Raw genomic sequence first — 23251 nt, 5'->3', positions numbered from 1 at the left:
TGGTTAATGGCAGCATCCATTACCCATTTGCTCAAGCCAAAAACCTGGTCATCTTTCTGTTGCACCCCACATTCTATCCACCAGCAGGTTGTGACCCCATTTTAATTTCAAGCTATATCACATTTTGATGACTTCTGACCATCTCTAACACTATCACTAATCTAGACCAAGGGTCAGCAAACTATGGCACCGTGGGCCAAATCTAGCCTGCAGCCTGTTTTTATAAATATCGTTTTAATAAAACATTGTCACACTCCTTGTTTTCACATGTTACCACTTGCTGCTTTGGGGCCTGAACTGGCGGAGTGGATGGCAGAGCTATGACGGGAGCCAAAGTCTATTTCCTACATGCCCTTTAAAGAAAAAGTTTGCTGACAGAGGTCATCAGGTTTTCTACCACATATTCTTTTGTTGTTTTGTTCGTCAACCCTTTAGAAATGTAGAAACTGTTATTGGCTCACTAGCTATCCTACAAATAGGCCACAGGCAGAAGTTGGCCCACAGGCTCTACTTTGCCAACCTTGCTCTAATCAAATGATCCTTTCGAAGCAAACATCAAATCACAACACTTCCCATTAAAATCTACAAAGTCCTCCCATAACACTTGAAATTCAAATGTCTTAGCACGGTCTGGACAGCCCTTGGGATCCAGCACCGCTTCTCTCTCTAACCCCATCTCGTACCACGCGCTCAATCTGACTACCTTAGCTCTGTCCACTTTGCCTCTGGCAGGACCTCAGACTTGCCAAGTGTGCTCTTGCCTAGGGCCTTTGCACTCATCATTCGTCTGCCGAGAGTACTTGTATACAGATCTCTGGATTCGCTCTTCTGGTGCAGGTTTACTTGACTTTCTCACTAAAATAGCTCCCAGTTGGTCCCCCAGTCAATCTCTATTTCTTTACTTTGTATGATTTCTTCAGGACACTTATGTGGAACTAAACTGTTTATTTTTTGCTTACTTGACTATTGTCTTTCTACTCCATTAGAAAGTAATCACTCTGAGGACAGGCACTTCGTATATGCAGCTCATGACTGCACTGCCCGCTCCTACAGGTGCCCAGCACCTACTAGGTATTTAATAAATATTTGTTGGAATGGATGATTGACTAGTTATATGTAGTGAATCTTCTTTCCCCTTGTCAACTGATTAGGTTCCTGGAATAAGACTTTACCTCACCCCGTTATTGAAAATACTGTGTCCTGGTGTTTTCTTTCATTTGCTGTTCATGTCTATCTCCAACAGCCAATGGGTATCTTTTCCATCCTCGAAGAGGAATGTGTGTTTCCTCAGGCTACAGATGTAACTTTCAAGACCAAACTTTTTGACAACCATTTTGGGAAGTTGGTTTATTTCCAGAAGCCCAAGCCTGATAATAAGAGATATGAAGCTCACTTTGAGCTTGTCCATTATGCAGGAACAGTAAGTTATCTCTAGACCCTCAGCCCTGAATTCTCCTGACTCTATTTCAAATGCATTCAGTCAAAGTCCCTAGATGATATATAAGTAAAGTTTAGCTTAAATAAAGAGATGAACAAAAAAAAATCTCAGTTCCAGAAAAAAAGTTGGCATAGCCTTTTAGCACTTAGGAAATGAAATACCCATCCTATAATAGTATTCCATGTGCACAGAGGTTAGAAATCTCAAAATAGACTCTGTCATCCCAACTCAAAGTAAGTCAGCTTCAGAAAGTCATGGAGATCATCAAAGTCATGGGTTTTTCCATATTTGTCCTTCCTTTTAACTTAACATTGTGTGAATGAGTGATTTCAGCTGATCTTTTTATTGAAGTTTTTTTTTTTTTTTTTAATTCTCTCATAAAGAAATAGTCTCTGTGAAGTAATGGCCTCCAAACTATGGCTGACAAAGGTTTCTAATGACTCTCCATGCCTCTCCTCATTCCCCACGGGTGTGTGTGTTGCCCCTTTTTCTCTGCTTTTCTGCTTCTAGTCAGTGATTCCGGATGAAACAGAAAGAGAAATGATAAAGGATAAAATAACACTTCATCCTAAAAATGACCTGCCAACTGTACATAGATATGCTTGTAATTGTCTTCTTTCATATCTTTGAATATTAATTATAATGATATTTACAGTAAAATATCATTATAATTGCTAATTTTTTTGAATGTTCAGTGTGTGTCAGAGACAATTAGATTATTTCATCTATTCTTGCCAACGAGGGAGAGCTGATGTGAATTGTTTCTACTGGAAATACCATTTAATTCTTTCTCCCTCTCCTTCCCTAGCTATCCCTCTCCCTTCCCTCCCCTTCTCTTCCTTTCCACAATGTAAAATGGTAAAGTCTGAAAATCTCTTCGGGTTATACAATGGACTCCTGGAGTATTATTCAGTACTGTTACCTCAAACCAATTTAAAGTTAAAGGACCCATACAATTTATGATTTTTTAAAGTAATTCACAATTTGCTATGTTAATTTATGTGTTCTCTTCCTTTGTTACCTGAACTGCATGCCTTTCTAAAGGTGCCTTATAACATTAGTGGCTGGCTTGAAAAGAACAAAGACCTTCTTAAGGAAACAGTAGGGGCTGTATTGCAGAAGTCGTTGAACAGACTCCTGGCAAACCTTTTTGAAAATCACATCAGTACTGACAGTGGTGAGTTGAACAGTCTTGCCTAATTTTTTAGCCTCAGAATGGAACCCATGGCTTCCTCAGCACTTACAAAAACCCTTGCCTCTTTCCTGTGATATCTGTGTCTGCTCCCTGTAGTCTGAGTCATCCCCTCTTATTAGCCTTCTGTCCCCGGGCTGGCGATTCTTCAGGGAAATGGTGCTCTAAGACAGATGTATTTCAAGGAGCCTGCTCTGGTCTGCTTTTAGCTTCTACTCAACCCCGCTGCAAAGAGGGAGCAACAAACCGTATTTTGATAAATGATTTTGGAGCAATAACAATTCTCTTTAATCTATATTCCCCAAGTATCTTGGATTTCTCCTTCACAGTGCTTTTGTGTTATAGTAACTTGAGTTATGATAAGCTTCCTGAGGGCAGCGATTATGCCTGATTTTTTAAATTGTAGCCTCAAGCATGTAGCAAATACCTGTTTCGCAGGCCCTCCATACATATTTATTGACCAACAAATAACTAATCTTGTTTAGTAGTTTGTAATTTACGAAGCACTTCTAGATATATTATCTTCTCAGTCCCTGCCATGACCCTTTCAGATACAGATAGGGGGAAATGTCTTATCTTACAGGTGCAAATACGGAAGAGTTAAGGAGCATCCCCAATTTCATAAATCTACTGTTAAAAGATAAACTGAAGCATGTTAAAAATTTTAAGCATTTATATGAGCAAAAATTGATTCAAATGGGACAGTGTCAAGCCCTCAGTGTTTAAGACTGCTCCACTGACAGAAGCTCAGGGAGATACTTTATAGAGAAAAGATGGAAGCCAAGTAAGGAAGTTATTGATTGGTTGTAGTTTAAAGCCTGCTTGACTGTGATTGGTTGTCCTTAGTGTTTTGATTTTATAACCCTGGGATATTTACATGCTTACATTTTGGCTTGCTCTTATAGGTCACTATGGAATTAGAGCCACATCAGTCTAATGGCCTCCTTGTTTAATTAACTTAACAGTAGTAAATGCAAAAGCAAGGTAGGAAGCAGGACTTCTGCTTCCTGTCCTGGTGCCTATATCACGCTCACTGTCTTTCAGAAACAAAACAGAGAGATGTGCAGGCTACATGTATTTAGGACATAATTCAGATTTCTGCACCATGACACAAAGGATTTGAAGATACTGAGCCCATGTGGCTAACATCAGCCTCACAACGGGACTAATGCTAGCTACAGAGGGAAACTCTCCATGATTCATAACAAAAGTCACAGACTGGCAGCCTCGGAGCAGAACCTGGCCTTCAGACATGTTTCATTTGGTCCACACGGGTTTAAAAAAAATCAGAAGTTTCCACGTACATTTTTGGATTTCCTTTTTCTTTCAAAAAATGGAAAATGTGGGAAAATAGAAAATCTGCCCAGCCTGGGTTCAGACCTTTGTGACAATGGGGCGAGGTATACCAGCTCTTCTTAAGGGGTGTGCACTCTCGTTTCCTAACCTCCTCACTGTCCTGTGATCTCACGCCCAGCTTTAAGTTAACTCCTGGCCCAGGCAAGCTGATTTGGGACTCCTGATTGACATGGTCAGGAAATGGGGAGAGAATTTGGTGCTTTCTGGCTTCATCAGCACCGATGACATAATTCAGGAGCAGGCCTGAAATCCTGTTGGCCTCCCTCAAGAGGAGGTTGAGAAATGAAGGCTATTGTATTTGGACCCTGATAATCTTCAGGCAGTGCATTTGCCTGATTCTAATGGCTTCTAAAGTGCCCCTTAGCAGTCGGTTAGATAGTGACTCCTAAGCTTACGGCTCCCATATGGGTCATTCTCTGATCATAAGAGATCAGGCAGCAGTTCAAGCAGAGAGTCAGACAGGAAATCATCTTCGAACTCTTCAGGGTGTCTGCTATGTCCTTTGGAAATAGAAAAGAATAATTGTCCAGAATGTCCTTTTTTTGGTAATTTTTCAAGCACCCCCTGAAAATACTTGCCTCCACGCTTCTCATTCATCCAAACATTAAATTACCCATAATAACCATACTTTCTTCTGGGCAATCCAAGTACTTTAAACCAGAATTATAATTTCTTAAAAAAATTAATAATGGAAGGTAGTAGTATTTCCTTTTCATAGGTGGAGAAACTGAAATACTAAGAGGTCCAGTGATTGACTTGGAAGGCCTGAGGCATGTCAGTAGGACGTTGGTGATTAAGCTTTAGGACATCGGCACCAGCACAGGTGTTACTCAGGTGCAGAGAATATTTTGTGTTACAGGTTGACGGCTGGTCCATTTTTTCCTGGGAATTTCGCCATTGTTGTTGTACATCTTTGTGAGTTAGCACTACACAAATGTTTGTAAAACAATTTGGCTTAGCATGGACGCTTTTGCTTCAAGAAAATGGAAATAGATGTTTTTTTATAAATTATGAAAGTGATGTGTGAGTGTTGTCAAAAGCACAGACAATATGGAAAAATAAAAAGAGAAACAAAAGCTACCTATCATTCTACGCAGAGTGATAGCAATTGTTAAGACTTTGGCATATGCTCCTCCTAATATTTTTTATGTATATAGTCACTAATAATACAACTACACTGAGAAACACGTATATGTACTCAGGATCATAACACACAAACTTTTTTTTTTTTTTAAAGATTTTATTTATTTATTTGACAGAGAGAGACACAGCGAGAGAGGGAACACAAGCAGGGGGAGTGAGAGAGAGAGAAGCAGGCTTCCCGCAGAGCAGGGAGCACGATGCGGGGCTCGATCCCAGGACCCTGGGATCATGACCTGAGCCGAAGGCAGACGCTTAACGACTGAGCCACCCAGGCACCCCAACATACAAACTTTTATAACATTACTTTTTCTCTTAAAATAATTCCTAGGAATCTTTCCATGTCAATTATATGGATCCTCCTCATCATTTTAAAAGGCCACAGTATGGGCGCCTGGGTGGCTCAGTTGGTTAAGCGACTGCCTTCGGCTCAGGTCATGATCCTGGAGTCCCGGGATTGAGTCCCGCATCGGGCTCCCTGCTCGGCGGGGAGTCTGCTTCTCCCTCTGACCCTCCCCCCTCTCATGTGCTCTCTCTCATTCTCTCTCTCTGAAATAAATAAATAAAAAATAAAAATAAAATAAAAGGCCACAGTATTTCATTGTATACATACTCTTTCATAATTTAACTAGTCAGTCTCCTATTGATAGACATTTGCTTTGATAACTATAATTTTTGTTTAGTTTTTTTTTTTTTTTTTTTGCAGCGACTAAACAATGCTGCCCGAAGTATCTTTGCACAGTTGCCTGACTATTTCCTTAAGGAAGAGCACTAGAAATAGACATTTGTGTTGAGACAAATATTTTTAAAGCTTTTCGTAGATATCGCCATATTGCTTTTAGAACTTGACGAATTTATACTTTCATCAGCAGGGTATGGTAATGTGACCAAAAAAAAAGAGCTTTTTAAATGCTTTTTTTTTCTTCTTTTTTTAGCTCTACAGTTTGGGGAGAAGAAACGCAAGAGAGGAGTTTCATTCCAAACGGTTGCATCTCTGCATAAAGTAATTTTTAATTGCATCTATTCATATATTAACTGCCTCACAATATGCATATGTTATTACTTATTTGAAATTTCACATCTTCAAATAAGGGAAACGTATCTGAAGTTAGCCAAGTTGGAAAAGTTGAAGTTTATCTTGATATTAATGGGCTTTAGTGGACACTGTTGGTGCCCCACCTAGATCCCCCCTATCAACCCAACACCCATCTTCTAGCTGATGAGAATGGTGGCTGATAACAACTCACAGGTCCCAGAATTGCCACTGGTCAAATGGGAAGCTAAATTATCTCCTTACTCACCCCTCCAGACTCTGACTCTTTTCTTGCCTCAAGGTGGGGACCAACTATGGTGCAATTGGTACATTTGTGCTCAGAGCTCCTGCAGGGATCACATTCAGCTTTGAATCCATATCATTGCTTTTTTCTTCCGCCACCCTATCCTCCTTCTCAAGTAAATCCCTCAAATCAGAATCCCCAACTCAGATTCCGCTTCCAGAAAATCTGACCTTAGAAAAACTTTGCATACAGAAAACTTGAGAAACAATTTATGTGTTCAATTTGTTTGATTGCCCAGCCATAAATTATTGCTACCAAATTCAAAACAGGTAGATAAGATTCACAACAGAACTGCATCTGTCAGATAAATATTGACTTGCCATAGGAAAGAAATAATGTATGGTTTGGTAAGAGAAGAATGTTTAATTCATTATTTTATTGTTGATATGCATCTTGGCTTTATGATTAAGTTGATGAAGACAATTGTGAGGTAGATTGGTATTTTTAATGATTTGCAAAGTGATTTTGTGTTTGTTATGGTCTCTATTTAAGGAAAACCTAAATAAATTGATGACTAAGCTGAAATCAACAGCACCTCATTTTGTAAGATGCCTAAATCCCAATGTGAACAAAATGCCAGGTAAGAACTAGACTTATTTGTAATCCACACTAGGAAATACATTTGATTCAAGCGATGTTGAATGTCTTTTTAAGAAAATTTACCAGTTCCTTTTATATAAGGGTAGATTTCAGATAGAAAAATGAAAGTAACTTAAAAGTGAGGTCTTCAGAACCTCAAGATTGCTTTTGAATTGAGATTCGAGTGGACACACAGAAGGAATTCACAAAACCAAGTCAACTGGGTAACATTAGAATGTTTGATATTACCATTTAAATTCCTCCTTGAATTTCATGCTAAAACCTGGTTGAGCTTCTATGCCATTGTCAACAAGGGCAAAGTATAATAAAAGGGATTAGATAATCGATGGAGGAATCAAGGTAGATGTTTCAGCATAAAGGAAATTATTTTGTCTGAATTATCTAAATTGACCATAAAAACAGTTCCTAAATCCATTTCTAATTTTTAAGAACTCCCTCTAGCCTTCCTTGCCAATACTAATATCTTCCCTCTCCCTAACAGCACCCATCTCTTTAGTTGCATACTTCTGAGCGGTGGATAGTTTTTTTTTTTTTAAGGTTTCTCCCCCCACCGCCCACAGCAGTTTTATTGAGATATAATTGGCGTACAGCGCTACAATATAAATTTAAGGTATACAGCATAATGATTTGACTTATATATATCGTGAAATGATTACCAAGTTTAGTTAACATCCATTATCTCACATTGATAAATTTTTTCCTTGTGATAAGAACTTAGGATTGACTCTCTTAACTTTATTATCTTGATGCTTAACTTTTCAAGTATACCATACAGCAGTGTTAATTATACTCATCATGTTGTATATTGCATCCCTACTACTTATTTATCTTATGACTGGAAGTCTGTGCCTTGCGACCACCTTGGTCCAATTCCGCCCCCCCCCCCGACCTCCTGTTTCTGATAACCTCAAATCCACAAATCTAATCTCTTTTTCTATGAGTTTGTTTGTTTTTATGTTCCACATATAAACAAGATCATACAGTATTTGTATTTCTCTGCCTGACTTATTTCACTTAACATAATGACCTCAAGGTCCGTCCATGTTGTTGCATATGGTGGGACTTTCTCCTTTTTTATGGCTGAATAATATTCCATTGTGTTTGTATGTATGTATGTATGTATGTGTGTGGGGGGTGTGTGTGCGCATGCACACATACATCTTCTTTATCCATTCTTCTGTCTCGTAAACACTTAGGTTGTTTGCATGTCTTGGCTATTGTGCTGGATAATTTTTTGATGAATAGATGGTGGTAGGTGGGTGGTAGTGAATTATTTTTTGTTTTTAATTGCCAAACCAAAGTTTTTACAGATATTAACTACATGGACTATTTTCCATACATCATGGGTTTGAAGATTCTCAGACTTCTTTTTGGAAGCCTCTGACCCTCCCCCCTCTCATGCTCTCTCTCTCTTTCATTACAGGCTTCTATAAAACTTGGTCAGAGGGTGTCAGCTTCAAAGTTGTGTAGATGATACACGCTTATGTCTTCAGAGCACTAATCACCCTTGGAATATATAGCTAGCCAGATGCTGCTGATTCGAATTTCTGAGGTTCTATAGTATCTTGCATTTTTATTAACCTCCTGTAATTAGGACCCTACTCTTGACAGCCTGTGACCTATTTTGGGAAAGTGTGATACTAAACAATGAAGCTGCAGTCTGGGTTTTTGCAACACAAACACTTCATGTTCATTGACGCTGTATGTTTTTGCCTCATTGTTTCTTATCAGCTGGGTTTCTGAATGCATCTAGGGACACTGCTTCCATTTGGCAAGAAATCTAATTAGCTGCCTCTATTTTGGAGCAATTCTGTTACCTATTAGAGTTGTCTCCCGTCGAGTCAGCTCTGATTTCAGCAGTTGATTTTTATTTTTTAAGTCATAAGACAAAGTCCTAAGAAAAGTTGCATGATCTAATCAAGACAGTTTTTCATATGTACTTAAAGGGAATGAGCATCTTTGATCTTTTGGGGTCATAGAGTTCCACTTGTTCTCTTTCTTATAGATCATCTGCTTCTGTCTATGAAAGGGATTGGAGTACAGGAATATGGATATATGGCTTACAGTTTATTTCTGTGACCCTGGACATAAGCAGAGATTCATCTCATTTCCATTTTTCTTATAATACTCTCGTAGGGCTTTTGTGTTAGGAGGAGCGCTACTTGGCTTCTTCCAGAAGATTTGCTGAAAGCCAGACACAGTGGCTCCTTCAAAGGTTTTTCAAAGGCTTTTCTCAGAGATTGCAGCTGCAGCTCTAGTAGGGCTTCATCTGATAAACGAGGAGGTGATAGGATGATGCTTATGCTGTAGAACAAAACTTAGGTGCTGTCAAGATAGTAAGGAGAGAATATAGGCTGGGATGTGACCAAGTCCTTTGTAAGGCAAAAGAGTAAACAGAATTTTGTGGCTGTGCTCATCTTCTCCTTTCTTTGTATTCTCCCATTCTTGTAATCCCCTCCCCTTTCTACTTGGAGGTGGCAGTTCCCTTTTGTGTTCTTATACCACTCACTAGCTGGTTTTCAGCCAGAGAAAAGATGTAATACCAGCTATTTATAATCCTAGCAAAAATGTATTCTTTTTCATCTTCTAGGTGTATTTGCTTATGAAACTCGACAAACCATGAGTTAAAGGGTTCATTCTGTGTTAAAGGAATTTCAGGCAAATCCTATTTGGAGACTTGCATGATAGGATGGGTACTGTGAGTGCCATCAGTCTGGGAGTGAGTGAACTCCTATTACCTATTACATTAGAGAACACCAAATTCAAACTTTTTTTTAAATCACAAGATGCACCAATTAGGACAAGATCTTGGGTAGTAGTTCTTTTGGACACAGACTGAGAGCGACCCTTTCTCTTCAGGTGTATTGGACCCTTACTTGCTTCTGCAGCAGCTGCGTTGTAATGGTGTCTTAGAAGGAACCAGGATATGCTGTGAAGGTTTTCCGAACCAACTGTTGTATGCTGATTTTAAACAAAGGTAAAAAAAATACATCCCAGGATCTGAGGAGCCCAAGGCAGCCCATTCGGTTTTCCTCTCTTTCTGAGTATTTAGATATGCACTGTTTGTTTGGTTGATGTCCTCCAGACTACAGATCGATGTGTTTTGGTTGTGGTGAGATATATGATGACAGAGTTCCATTATTACTTCCCCTTAAATCCAACATCCATGTAGCTGTAATATCCTTAAATCTCTATTAACGGATAATAGACCCACATATAGAAGAAATATATACAGAAGAAAGACATGGAGGCCGAATTGAATTTCTGAAATGTTGTATGTACTTAATCGTAGCTGCCTTCCAAGCAGGCTGTTGTTGTACTAGCAAGCCTGTGATAGAAAGGAAGCCAGCAGGGTGTGTGGCAGGAGGCAGGAGAGATATTTCTGCTTTCTATTTTCTGAAGTCCAAAAGTATAAATTATAGGTCATCAAGCAAATTTGAGCAAAGTATGGTAGTGAAGAAATAGTACCTGCCTTAGGATTAAGAGGCATATTTCTAGTTCTCCGCCAGCTCACCATCAGGGTGAAGAAATCCTGGATGTTCAGTTATCCTATCTGTACGATAGAGATACTTAAGCCTGCCTCTTTCCCTCCCCTTGCTTCCCAATCTCTCCTTCCCTCCCTAATTGAGCAGAGGATCAAATGATGTTGTCTCTGAAGTACTATGAAAAGGACAAACTATATGCCAAAGTAAGGGATTACTGCTTGTATCCTCATTATTATTGCCAAGAGTTTTGTGAAAATCGAACATATTGACAGGGGAGGTACCAGTGTGTACCTCCTTTACCTCACTTGTTCAAATTATTCTTTATTTGAATCATATGACCTCTCTGACCCCAGGATTTATTCTTTATCTATTTTAAATTAGGTACTGCATTCTGAACCCAAGGGCATTTCCAAAGAGTAAGTTTGTAAGCAGCAGAAAAGCGACTGAGGAATTACTTGGCTCATTGGAGATAGACCATATCCAGTACCACTTTGGAATCACTAAGGTAACCAGAAAACTAGGAAGAATGCATTTGGAGAAGAGTGGGAGGAAAGAGTGTGTATCTTAAAATACCCATGAAAGTGCAATGATAAGGCATTCTACCGTTCTTGTGACCACAAATAACATATACAGAGCTCAGTTGAAAGTGGAGACTTCAACGCTATTTGAGAGAAAACTCAATGCTTCTTAAACCTCACTCCTGACTACATTTACATTTTTATAATTATTCATCTAAGTAAGTTTGTGCCAAGACATAAAATATTGAATCAACCTTAGTGTGCTAAAAAAAGTGCATAGACATCAGAGCTAGAAAAAGGTAAGTCAACTTACTGGAATGAACTGCTTATCTGTGTGTAAATGGATTCATCCACAAGTACTCTTTTAGGGAATTAATTCTAGAAGACTGTATGAATAATTAAAAGTGTTAAGGTCAACCCCACTATCCAAAAAATTAATCCACAGTGAAGTTCCTTAAATGTGGTTTGCTAAATTCTGCTTTGTCTTAGATGATTTTGATATGATCCACATATTATGGGAAACTTCTAATAGATTTGGTTTGATTTGATAGTCAACATCAGGTTGTTCCTAACTGACATCCATAGAAGGACCAAATTATTAGAAAGAGAATTGGAGGGCCTAGGGTGAAAAGCTCACAGAAAAAGGAACTCCACAGGACATGATTATAAAATGTTATTTGACTCCCACATTTTGAGTACCTGAGAATCTGTTTCTGGTGTTTGTTGTTTCTGCTGATTTCCTCTACTGGTCCCTTGTTTCCCTATGGGCTTAGTTATTTTTGCTGTATACTACTAATCTTGACTAGGACTAGCATAAGGCAAGAGAGCCTCCTAAGGCACAAAGTTTAAGAAGGTACTCATTATCAGGGTTATGTAAGTACTGACTTATACAACCCTGAAAGTGAGTGCTTCCTTAAAATTTGTGCGTGACCCCTCACTCACCTCGTCTTGGCCATTACTAATAATTCTTGAAAAGGTATTTGTGTGAATTCTTTATTGCCTAAGACAAAGTCACTTTCTCTAGAGAAGAGATCAGCAAACTTTGGCCTAAGGGCCATTTCCATGGCCTATTTTTAATATGGCCCATTAGTTAAAAATGGTTTGACATTTTAAAATGGTTGTTTTTTAAAAAGAAGGGGGAAAAGGAAGAGGAGGAGAGGGAGGAGGAAGAAGAGGAGGAGAAGATGAAGAAGATTCTGTAGATCTATGAAAATTCTATGTGATCTGTAAGCCCAAAAATATTTTCTATCTGGTCTTTTACAGAAAAGTTTGCAGGGGCACCTGGGTGGCTCAGTCAGTTGAGCGTCTGCCTTCGGCTTGGGTCATGATGCCTTGGAGAGAAGCCTGCTTCTCCCTCTCCCGCTCCCCCTGCTTGTGTTCCCTCTCTCGCTGTGTCTCTCTCTGTCAAATAAATAAATAAAATCTTAAAAAAAAAAAAGAAAAGAAAAGTTTGCAGACCCCTGTCTAGCACTTCAGAGCACTGCCTGGCTGGGTCTAAAAATTTAAACCAGGTTCCCTCGTCAACCTAAACATTATTAACAGATAAGGAGAACAGTCTATGCTCTTAAGGAACCAAAATAACCACAGGATTAAATAAAATATTTTTGCAAACTTTAGATTTCTAAAACCAAACTTTAGATCTAGAGTGTACATTTTGCACATTGAGTAAAACTTAACAAGAAAGACAACCAACCAATGAATACATCAGCTGTTCATACAGTCATTTAGGAGACATGTAATGAATACCCATTATGAGTAGAACTAGCATCTGACTTATTTCTTTTTGGTGTTTTTAAAAGCTGGCCTTCTGGAACAACTGGAAGCAATGAGAGATGAGAGACTATCTAAAGTCTTCACATTGTTCCAAGCCAGAGTACGGGGCAAATTGATGTGAATCAAGTTCCAGAGGATTCTGGAGGAGAGGTATGATATGCCTACCCTACACACCCACTGCCAAAGGAACGGTGTACCTGAATCAATGCGACCTTAGCTCACTATCTTGTAATAGGTCAGCGTAAAGGGCTGCCACCTCTGCTTAAGCTGGGACTTCACTGAAAATTTTTAAATCCTGGAACACCAAACAGAGCACCAAGGGCTTTTATTGCTTTATCTAACCAAGTATAACATAATTCAGATATTTCTTGTATTGTTTTTGGGCTTCCCTTTGGAGGAACTCTTTATAGTCAAGGAAGTCTAGATCTCTGAGGGTGGCCTGACTCTACAATTCCTAACAGGAGCAGACCTGGAAAGGTTTGCATGCATCCCACAGCCAACTCTAGGGAAATTTGCTGCAGAGTGAGGAGGTGTTCCGACCACTTTACAACCTCCCCTGGGTCAGAAACTGTGACTCTTGGTGATATGTAATCCTAAGTCTCTTATTTCATTTCAGGCAGGTTCACTAGGGACATTTATCACCACATTTGGACATGAAGGTGTAGGTTTTGTCTATTCTTTAAGAGAATTGTGGAAAACAAGCTAGCAAAATTTCCAAACAAAGGGATCGTGAGCAAGAGATTCTACAGTTTTTGTTTTTACTTTTTCTACGGTGTAGTTTACCTTCTGGAGAGAGGTCCACAGATCTTGGTATAACTTGTTTAATTGACTGTTAATTCCTTCTGTTTTTCCGAAGAAGAAAAAGATCATTACATGGTGATATCAAAGGTATTAGAGAGACCTTTCCTAAAGACTCTTCTGTGACTCATATCATGCTCAGTAAGATATGGGAATTGATGGGAGTTTGGGGATCAGAAGACATGTCTTCTAGGACTAGTTATGTAAATGTGGGTAAAACTCTTAATTTCTATATAGTTCGCTTCCTTCATCTGTAAAATGAGGCCTTTTTAAAAATTTTTATTTATTCATTTGAGAGAGAGAGACAGAGAGCACAAGCAGGGGGAGAGGCAGAGGGAGAGGGAGAAGCAGGGAGCCTGACACGGGGCTTGATCCCAGTACCTGGAGATCATGACTTGAGCCGAAGGCAGACTCTTAACCAACTGTGCCACCCAGGTGCCCCATGTAAAATAAGGTCTTTACTATCCATTCCTTCTAAATCATAGGATGGCTTTAAACAATTTTTTTTAATTTTTAAATTTTTTAAAGATTTTTATTTATTTATTTCAGACAGAGAGAGAGAGCACGAGCATGCGTCCGAGCAGGGAGAGGGGGCGTGGGGGAATGGGGCAGAGGGAGAAGCAGGCTCCTGGCTGAGCAGGGAGCCCGATACAGGGCTTGATACGAGGACCCTGGGATCATGACCTGAGCTGAAGGCAGGTGCTTAACCGACTGAGCCACCCAGGCACCCCGGCTTTAAACAATTATTATAAAATATTTCAAACACACAAAAAATACAGAAAATATCCTAATGCACACTCATGGAGCTTATCATCAAAGTTTAGCAGTTCCTAACATTTTCTCTATAATCACTCACAATTTAAAAACATTTACAAAATTGAAGCCCCTTGTGTATTTCTCCCTTGATCCAGATCCTGAATTTGTGTTATCATTTCATGTTTCGTTCATGTTTCATATACAAAACATATAAAGGTATGTTTTCATACCTTTAACATATTTTTCTGTAGTTGCTCACAACATTAAAAAAAATAAATTAACAGATACAGTTGAAGCCCCTTGTCTACTTCTGCCTTGATCTGAATCCTATGGAGATAGGCAGATATCCTTAAAAGGTTACATGAATTTGCCTGTTTTCAGTCTTCACATAAATAACATTCTGTATATTATCCTGAAATTTGTTCTGAATAGTACTGAATATACAGTACTATTTTTGAAATTTATTAATGTTGATAAATCTAGTGCTAGATTCTGGATTTTAACTGCTATATAGTATTCCATTGTACAAATACACCATGATTTATTTATCCATTTTCTAACTCAAGTAAATTTAACTCATTTATAATTTTTTGCTATTTGGAACAGCTCTGTAGCGTCATTTTTGTAAATGTCTGCCCCTGCACATATGCGGGAGTTTCTTGAGGGCAGTGTTACTTAAAATGCTGGTTCATGCTCTGAGAGTTTGTGGGTAACAGCTGGTGAGCCCGCACTTTCAGTAGCTTTTCTCTAGGGTATGAATTAGTAGATTTTGGCCTACACACCACTTCATGAGATATTGCTAAAATGCTTTCCAATTTACTCTTCACCAGAAGTGTATAAAAGTCCCATTGCTCTATATTGTTGCCAACTTGTGGTATTTTGGACTTCAAAAACTTTTGCCAAACTTCGTCGTATTTCTGACTTTGGGGAAAGCTGGCATTTCCCTTTTAAGAAGATGTTGACTGTAGATTTTTCTTTTTGTAGGTATGATATATTGTGTGGAGGACATTTATTCTATTTTATCAGGAAAATGGTTAAATTCTTTTTCTGCATCTGGTGAAATAATTGCATAGTTTTTTCCCATTGACCTATAAGTGTACTGAATTATATTAATAGATTTTTTAAAATGTTAAACCCACTTTGTTTTTGAAATATCTTTTCCATACAATGATGGGTTTGGTTATAGTATTATCATGAGGATTTTTGCAACATTGTTCATGAGTAAGTTTGGTAATTTTTTTTCTCCTACTACATTATCTGACTTTGGATCAAGATGACCTCAACATTATAAAACAAGTGGGGAATGTTTCCTCTTTTCAAAACATGAAACAATTTATTTTGATTATCTGTTCCTTGAATGGGTAGTAAAATTTGCCTGTAAAACCACGTAAATCTGGTGATGGGGTTTTTTGATAGATTTTACAATTTTGATTCCATTTATTTAACAGTTGCAGGCCTATTGAGATTTTCCTTTCTTCTGGAATCAGTTTAGATGAGTTTCTTTAAAAAAATTGTACCTTTCTTTTAAATTTTCCAATTTGCTAGATTATGATTTTTAATCTCTATCATAGCTATAATTATATTTCTAAAGCATAATCCTGGATTATTATATTCTTAAAATATTATTTCTAGTATTGTTTATTTCTGCCTTCTCTCCTTTTTCTTGATCATTTATGTCAGATGTTTATTTAGACTATCTAATAAATCACCTTTTTCTCATTTTGTATTTTATTCTAATTTATTAGTTTCTGATCCCTTCTTTATTCTTTCCTTCCTTCCACTTGCTTTGGACTTATTATTAATTCACAATTTTTTTCAATGTGTCTAATCAGCTGCTTAATTCTCCTATTGAGTGTTTGATTTAAATGACTATATTTTCCAGTATTAGATATTTTATTTGGTCCTCTTTCAAATCTTTCTGCCCTTTTATCATAATGGCTTATTTTTTTCTTGTTTTTTCAAGTCTTTCCTCTATGCCTTTAAGAATTTTTAACAATTATTTTATGGTCTCCACCAGATTGTTCAATTGTTTGAAATTCTTGGGCGGTTCATCAAAATTTTTATTATAGTTGCTCACCCTCACTGATGGTTGATTTTTTTTCTATATGTGTTTTGTAATTTTGAAGCGTAAGCTCATCTTCAAAGGAACTTTAATAGAATCTCTGATGCTTGATTTTAGGGTATTTACTTCAGTGCACATTTGCATTTTCCTTTCCCAAAAGCCCAAAGGGTATTTATTACCAGTGTAAAAAATGATGGTGCTGAATTTTTACATACATCTGCACTGATCAGATAGTATAATTTAAACCTCACACATTCCAGTGGTGCTGGTCCATGATAAAAAAAAAACCTCCTGGAGTAGAATTTTTTCTTTACCCTGAGCCCAGAACAAATCAGATGTATTTCTCTTTGACATCACTTTGTGCCGGTGGTGAATTTTTTAATTTTTATTTTCATGAAGGGTGATGTTCTTTGAAAGTCTCAGACTGTCTCTTTATCCATGTGGATATAAACATACAAATCCCTACAATACCAAGACTAGATCCCTCCTTCCATGAAGATGGCCAAGCTATACACACATTGATTTTTCGTTAAGGTTTTCTGCTCCCTCTTTCTTTCTTACCCTCTTTCAGGCTCAGTTCTCATTGAAAGGATGTGTGCAGTGGGAATATTTTGGGGGCATCTGGCCCACAATATTGCTAGCCCCAGAAATCCCTCATAGGGCTTTTGCCAGAATCAAGTGAGAGCCCAGATGTAGAAGCGCTTTGAAGACTAATAAGAAATTTTAATGACTCCTCAAAAGATATGCTTCTTAAGGATCTTAATTGGGAAAATGGCTCTCCTATTGTCTGGGTTAATTTGTTTGTCTTTATTCTCTCTTGATTTAGGGATGCACTTCTTTTGATCCAGCGGAACCTAAGAGTTTTCATGGCTGTGAAGACCTGGCCCTGGATGAGGCTCTTCTTCAAGATCAAGCCTCTTGTTAAATCTGCTGGAATGGGAAAGGAGATAGCTGCTCTGAAGGAGGAGTGTGTGCAACTGCAAAAAACCTTGGAGAAATCGGAGTCTCGGAAGAACTGAAAGCAAAACAGTTCTCCTTCATTAGGAAAAAGAATGACCTGCTTCTTCAGCTGCAGGCTCTGAGTGGCCCCACCATTTGTTCTTCACATCAAGTTTTTAATTAGAGTCCCTTGTTTTGCAGGCAGTGTTCACTCGAGAAAAATGAGGCATGTGCTTTTCAAATACTATAGCATTTCACCAAACACAATGGAAACACTTTAGGAGACACCCTGTTTCGTAGTGAAGTGATTTCATTGGCAGGATGTCTTTGAAAAGGGAACAAACTCTTAGATGGGTTTTAACTATATAAAAGCACCACAATCTATCATGGGAGCCAAGAAGCTCTGAGTCTTAATTTAAATTTTGTGTGATCCATTAACAAATCAAAAGACAGGATTTAGTAGATCCTGAGAAAAGCTTTCCTGAAATCTTCAGGATTATTGCAGTATGCTTCTAGTTGTTTTCCTGATTTTGGTCTCTCTACTTCCCCTACCCTAGTCCAAATCAACTTCACTAATCAGTCCAATTCTTAAAAGAGCAGCTCTCAACATTGGCTTTGCCTCAAACTTATTGGTGAAGCATTAAAAAAATAAAAAGAAAGATGCGTAGACCCCACTGTCAGATATTTTGATTAAGCAGGCCCTAGGTGGGTTCAAATAATCTATATGGGTGATTCTGCTATCCAGTTAGGATTGAGAACCATTGTCTTAAACAAACATCATGTTGCTTCCCTGATGAATAAGTTTCAGATCCTGCAATATGTGCATTATAGATTCCAGACCCTTGGCCTTGGCATCCGAGCCTCCATCTCCAATCTGATACCGGTGTGCCATTACTCACTGCCTTATACATTCCTCCTCTGTCATCACCAGGACTGCTCTTATCCTCAAACATCCAAAAGGCAGAGAGAAGATTTTCTCCATTGTTATATTCTCCACCCCACTTAACCACAGTGCTAAGTTAAAAAATACTGGGTTCCAGTACAACTATATACAATTTATAATACAATTTATACAATACAATTATAGAACATTTTTTCCTGATTTTTGAACTTACAGAAAACAGAGAAAATTTAGTAATTTTAGACTGATCCAAGTTATTCTTTTATCTGGGGGTTATGCTATTCATCAGTGTTCCAAATGGCCATATTTTGCAGATGAATTTCACCCAGGCCCATATTTTTCTTTCTTTTGTTTTTAAAAGATTTTATTTATTTATTTGACAGAGAGAGACACAGCGAGAATGGGAACACAAGCAGGGGGAGTGGGAGAGGGAGAAGCAGGCTTCCCGCTGAGCCCCCCCACTACGATGTAGGGCTTGATCCTAGGACCCTGGGGTCATGACCTGAACCGAAGGCAGATGCTTAACTGACTGAGCCACCCAGGTGCCCCCAGACCCATATTTCTGATACACAGTTAACATAATATTGGTTTCAGAATTTTAGTGTATTTCAGCCTCACCTGGGATACTTGTTAGAAATACAAATTCCTGAGCCCCACTCCAAACCTACTTTAAATTCATACTGTGAAAATCACCTTTTGTTTTTTTGTAATATCATATTTTGTGTGGCTTGGGGAGAGGCAGCTTTGGATGAGACCTGACCTCCCAGCTTTCATCATTCTTCCTGTCAACAGAGAGAGTGGCCAGTGCTACCTAGGCTGATATGGGAGATAGAAATGGACCCAACTCGTGCAGGGGATGGTAGGTAAAAGCCTGGGATACCTGATAAAGGATCAGCATGAGGAACATGGGAAACCCATGGAAGCCCATGGGGGCAAACCCAGGAAGGCTGAGATGAGTTTAAATTGTAACAGAGATTTTAAAAGTTGACAGAGCTATGACATTATTTTATTATTATTTATTTTTAAGGGACACAACTGAACACAGTAGGGATCAAAGAAACAAAGATTCTTTTCAAATCATTCACTTACTCAAAATACCAGCAGAACTGAGTGAACCCATTCTGATTAACATTATTAACTGCTCTCAGGGAAGGAATGTTCCTACTGTTAACCTGCCACACCATTGCTCAGCTGGCCCCCAAATCCTGCTGTCGTGTTTAATGAAGGGATCAATGATGGTCGATTGGACTGTCTTCTTCATTCAGTGACGGTGACCGGTCCAGTACACATACTGAATGGAATAGAGCAAATAAGCATTCTGCTTGTCAACCTGGTGTGAACTAAGATCAAATGTTCCCATTATTTCCTGAACATTGAAAGCTTCTCTGATTTGCATGGACCCTTTCTGCTTTGACGTTTTTGTTTGCTTTTAATTTATCCCTTTTCTTTTGGTCCTCAGTGATTTTGGAGATTTACTATTCTATGCCTTCCCCATCTGTGCCTTTTTGAGCCCCATTTGTTGGCAGATGTCCATTCTTAAGAGTTAGCCAGAAATCAATGGCCTAGAATTTTGCCATTTTCTTCTCTTTTTTCCTCAAATTTTTATTTAAATTCTAGTTAAGATATAGCGTACTATTGGTTTCAAGAGTAGAATATAGTGGTGATTCATCACTTACATATAACACCCAGTGCTCAACACAACTAGTGCCCTCCTTAATACACATCACCCATCTAGCCCATCCCCACCCACCTCCTTCCAGCAACCTTCAGTTTGTTCTCATAGTTAAGAGTCTCTTATGGTTTGCTTTCCTCTTTTTTTTCCCTTCCTCTATGTTCATCCGTTTTGTTCCTTAAATTCCACATAGGAGTGAAATCATATGGTATTGTCTTTTTCTGATTATTTCACTTAGCAGTATACTCTCTAGCTCCATCCATGTCATTGCAAATGGCAAGACTCCTTTTGATTGCTGAGTAGTATTCCATTATATATATATACACACCACATCCATTATATATATATATATACATTATATATATATATATATATATATACATTATATATATATATACACACACACACACACACCACATCTTCTTTTTCCATACACCACATCTTCTTTTTCCATTCATCAGTCAATGGACATTTGAGCCCTTTCCATAATTTGGCTATTGTTGATAATGCTGCTATAAACACCAGGGTACATGTGCTCCTTCAAATCTATATTTTTGTATCCTTTGGGTAAATACCTAGTAGTGCAATTGCTGGATCATAGGGTCGTTCTATTTTTAACTTTTTGGGGAAACTCCATGCTGTTTTTCAGAGTGGTCGCACCAGTTTGCACTCCCAAACAACTTAAGCCAGGCAAATAGATAGTTAATAAATTGCTGGGGGTGAAGGGAGGAAAATCAGAGTGGGAGAGGAACCATGAGAGACTATGAACTCCAGGAAACCAACTGAGGGTTTCAGAAGGGAGGGGGGTGGAGGGATGGGGTAGCCCAGTGATAGGTATTAAGGAGGGCATGTATTGCAATAAGCACAGGGTGTTATATGCAAATAATGAATCATGGAACACTACATCAGAAACTAATGAAGTACTGTATGGTGACTAACATAATAAAAAAATTGCTGGGGGTGCCTGACTGGCTCAGTTGGTTGAGCGGCCAGCTCTTGATTTCAGTTCAGGTCATGATCTCAGGGTCCTAGGATAGAGCCCTGCATCTGGCTCCACGCTCAGTGGGGAGTCTGCTTGAAGATTCTTTCTCTGCCCACTTGCATACCCCCTTTACTCTCAAATAAATAAATAAATCTTTAAAAAATAATAAATTTCCCAGAGTGGCATATTGCAAAGGATGAATGATGAGGTCTAGAGATGGAAGATGGAGATGTATGTGATGTTGCAATGAGACCTATATTTATTAAGAACTTGCTCACAAAGAAGGGGTCTTATTTAGCCTCTAACACAAATTAGAGAGGTTCAAAGTTATAAAACATTTTTTATAGCAAAAAGGCAATTGACCTCTTCATTTTTTTATTTGACCCATAACATAGGAACAATTGAGTCAATCAATAGAGACTTGGAGGTAGGATATTTGGAAGGATAAAAGGAAAGACTATTTTACACTTGTATAATTTGTGGAAGTTAACACTGGCAGAATCATTGAGGAAAAGATTTTCATTGGAAATAATAGTGAAATCTAGTTAGTAACTTGCAAGTAAAATTTATGAATTCTAAATTCAGCCTATAAATAAAAAATATACAATTCTACTTGTTGAAGATATATATATGTATGTTTATATAAAACAAGTGCATTAGGGCACTTACAATAATATTATAAATATTCTAGTGTCTGCGGGAACATTCCTTTCCTAAAAGACTGTATTCTGAGCAGGTATCAAACCTCAAACTCTATGCCCATGTGGATGCTTCCAGAAGCTGTGAGTTAAGCAGTACGCCACTGATTTTTGGAGGCATGTTAGATCCTTTAGGCCACCAGGATCCTATTAAGTGCTTTAGAAGAGGTAATCTAATCTACTGAATGGCCTGAAAGATCAAAAGCACCTCCAAGCACAAAGCAACTCCTCTACTTCTCAACAATAGGATCAGGGAAGTGGGAATTTTATTTCACCTGCTGAGGAAAGGCAGGTGAAAGTGCTGGTCACAGGGCAGGCAATTATCTCTTTGCTATGCGTTAAGCAGCATTTTCGTCTAGCTGATAAATTTCCAGCTGTTGGCAACAATTTTCTCCTCATCATGGCAGGAGCAAGAGACCCTGGCAAATGTTGAAGAGCAGTGCGAGTCGCTGATTAAATCCAAGATCCAGCTGGAGGCCAGAGTCAAGGTGCTGTCTGCGCGGGTGGAGGAAGAAGACGAGATAAATTCCGAGCTGACTGCCAGGGGGCAGAAGCTCGAAGATGAATGTTCCGAGTTGAAGAAAGAAATCGATGACCTGGAAACAATATTGGTGAAGTCACAGAAGGAGAAGCGTGCTACAGAGCACAAGGTACTTTTTTGATAATGTTAGGGAGGCCTGGGTGCCCGAATCCCACCCCCCATCAGGTTCCAGTACCAGACTTGCTCAGCTCAAAAGAATGAACTCGGTAGCCTGCAACTTTACAGCAGTCCGAGTCGAAACTGGCATAAAATGAAGGGTCCGATGAACTGTACTGTCCCGATTCAAATTTCCAATTCAAATTTATGGAACCCCGCTTAATTTTCCAAAGGAAACATCTTCACTTGTTTCAATCTTATTATACCCGAAATCTAGTAGAAAGAACAGAATAGTTTCATCGGGCCTCTGAGTACCTTTTTTGGAAGGAGAGCGAGCATGATGCACTTTACTGAAAGGTGATTTGGGATGACAAACCCAGCTCTGTCATTAATTATTTGAAGTTCGACCTTGAAGATGTTAATTGCAGTTACAGATTTTGACATTCCGTTCATTTCAGTTGAGGGTTTTAACTTGTGCCTCTGTGTACAGATTGAAACTAGCTGAGGAGTCTGTATCCAACCTCTGATAAACAACTGGTCTCTGGAATGACACTGTAGTTTTGGCAGACGATTAAATAGCAACTCTTGGGCCGTTGGTTCCCTTTCATAAAAAGCATGTGGGCCTGATACAGCCAGCTTCTATTTTTGCATGTTTGAACAGCTGGAACTCTTCTTTGATTGCCACGCTCAGGATCCGAGACACAACAAGATTGCTACATGCCCCTTGAGTACTCAGAAAACTACCTTTTGTGGTGTTCTTGTTATATAATAATACGACGCTCTGAAACCTGGCCATCAAATAAGCTATCTTGATATCTGCTTTGCCAGAATACCCCATTCCCTAAGTCTGTGTGTGTGTGTGTGTGTGTGTGTGTAAGAAAGAGTGAATTTAGAGTTTTTAAAATATATTGGGAATTTAGCTAACTTTGGTTCTTTCTGACATTGGATTCCTCTTGAGACTGTACTT

The 23251-nt window shown here is 38.6% G+C and overlaps 1 protein-coding gene across 1 annotated transcript in view; it reads left to right on the top strand.

Moving 5' to 3' along the window:
- Positions 1-23251, top strand: part of MYH15 (myosin heavy chain 15) — a 150687-nt gene that overhangs the window by 49295 nt on the left and 78141 nt on the right. Inside the window, 10 exon segments of the mRNA XM_045863921.2 lie at positions 1244-1420; positions 2483-2615; positions 6062-6129; positions 6956-7043; positions 9923-10040; positions 10930-11053; positions 12832-12989; positions 17282-17457; positions 17460-17540; positions 22062-22296. Coding sequence (XP_045719877.2) covers positions 1244-1420; positions 2483-2615; positions 6062-6129; positions 6956-7043; positions 9923-10040; positions 10930-11053; positions 12832-12989; positions 17282-17457; positions 17460-17540; positions 22062-22296 — 1358 coding nt within the window.

The sequence above is a fragment of the Mirounga angustirostris genome, unplaced genomic scaffold, assembly GCF_029215605.1.
Source record: "Mirounga angustirostris isolate CCGP_5_RB_7025 unplaced genomic scaffold, mMirAng1.0.hap1 SCAF_1, whole genome shotgun sequence".
NCBI classification, from domain to species: Eukaryota; Metazoa; Chordata; class Mammalia; order Carnivora; family Phocidae; genus Mirounga; species Mirounga angustirostris.
Note: the sequence above shows the minus strand (reverse complement) of the source record. Positions and strands in the feature narration are given on the sequence as shown.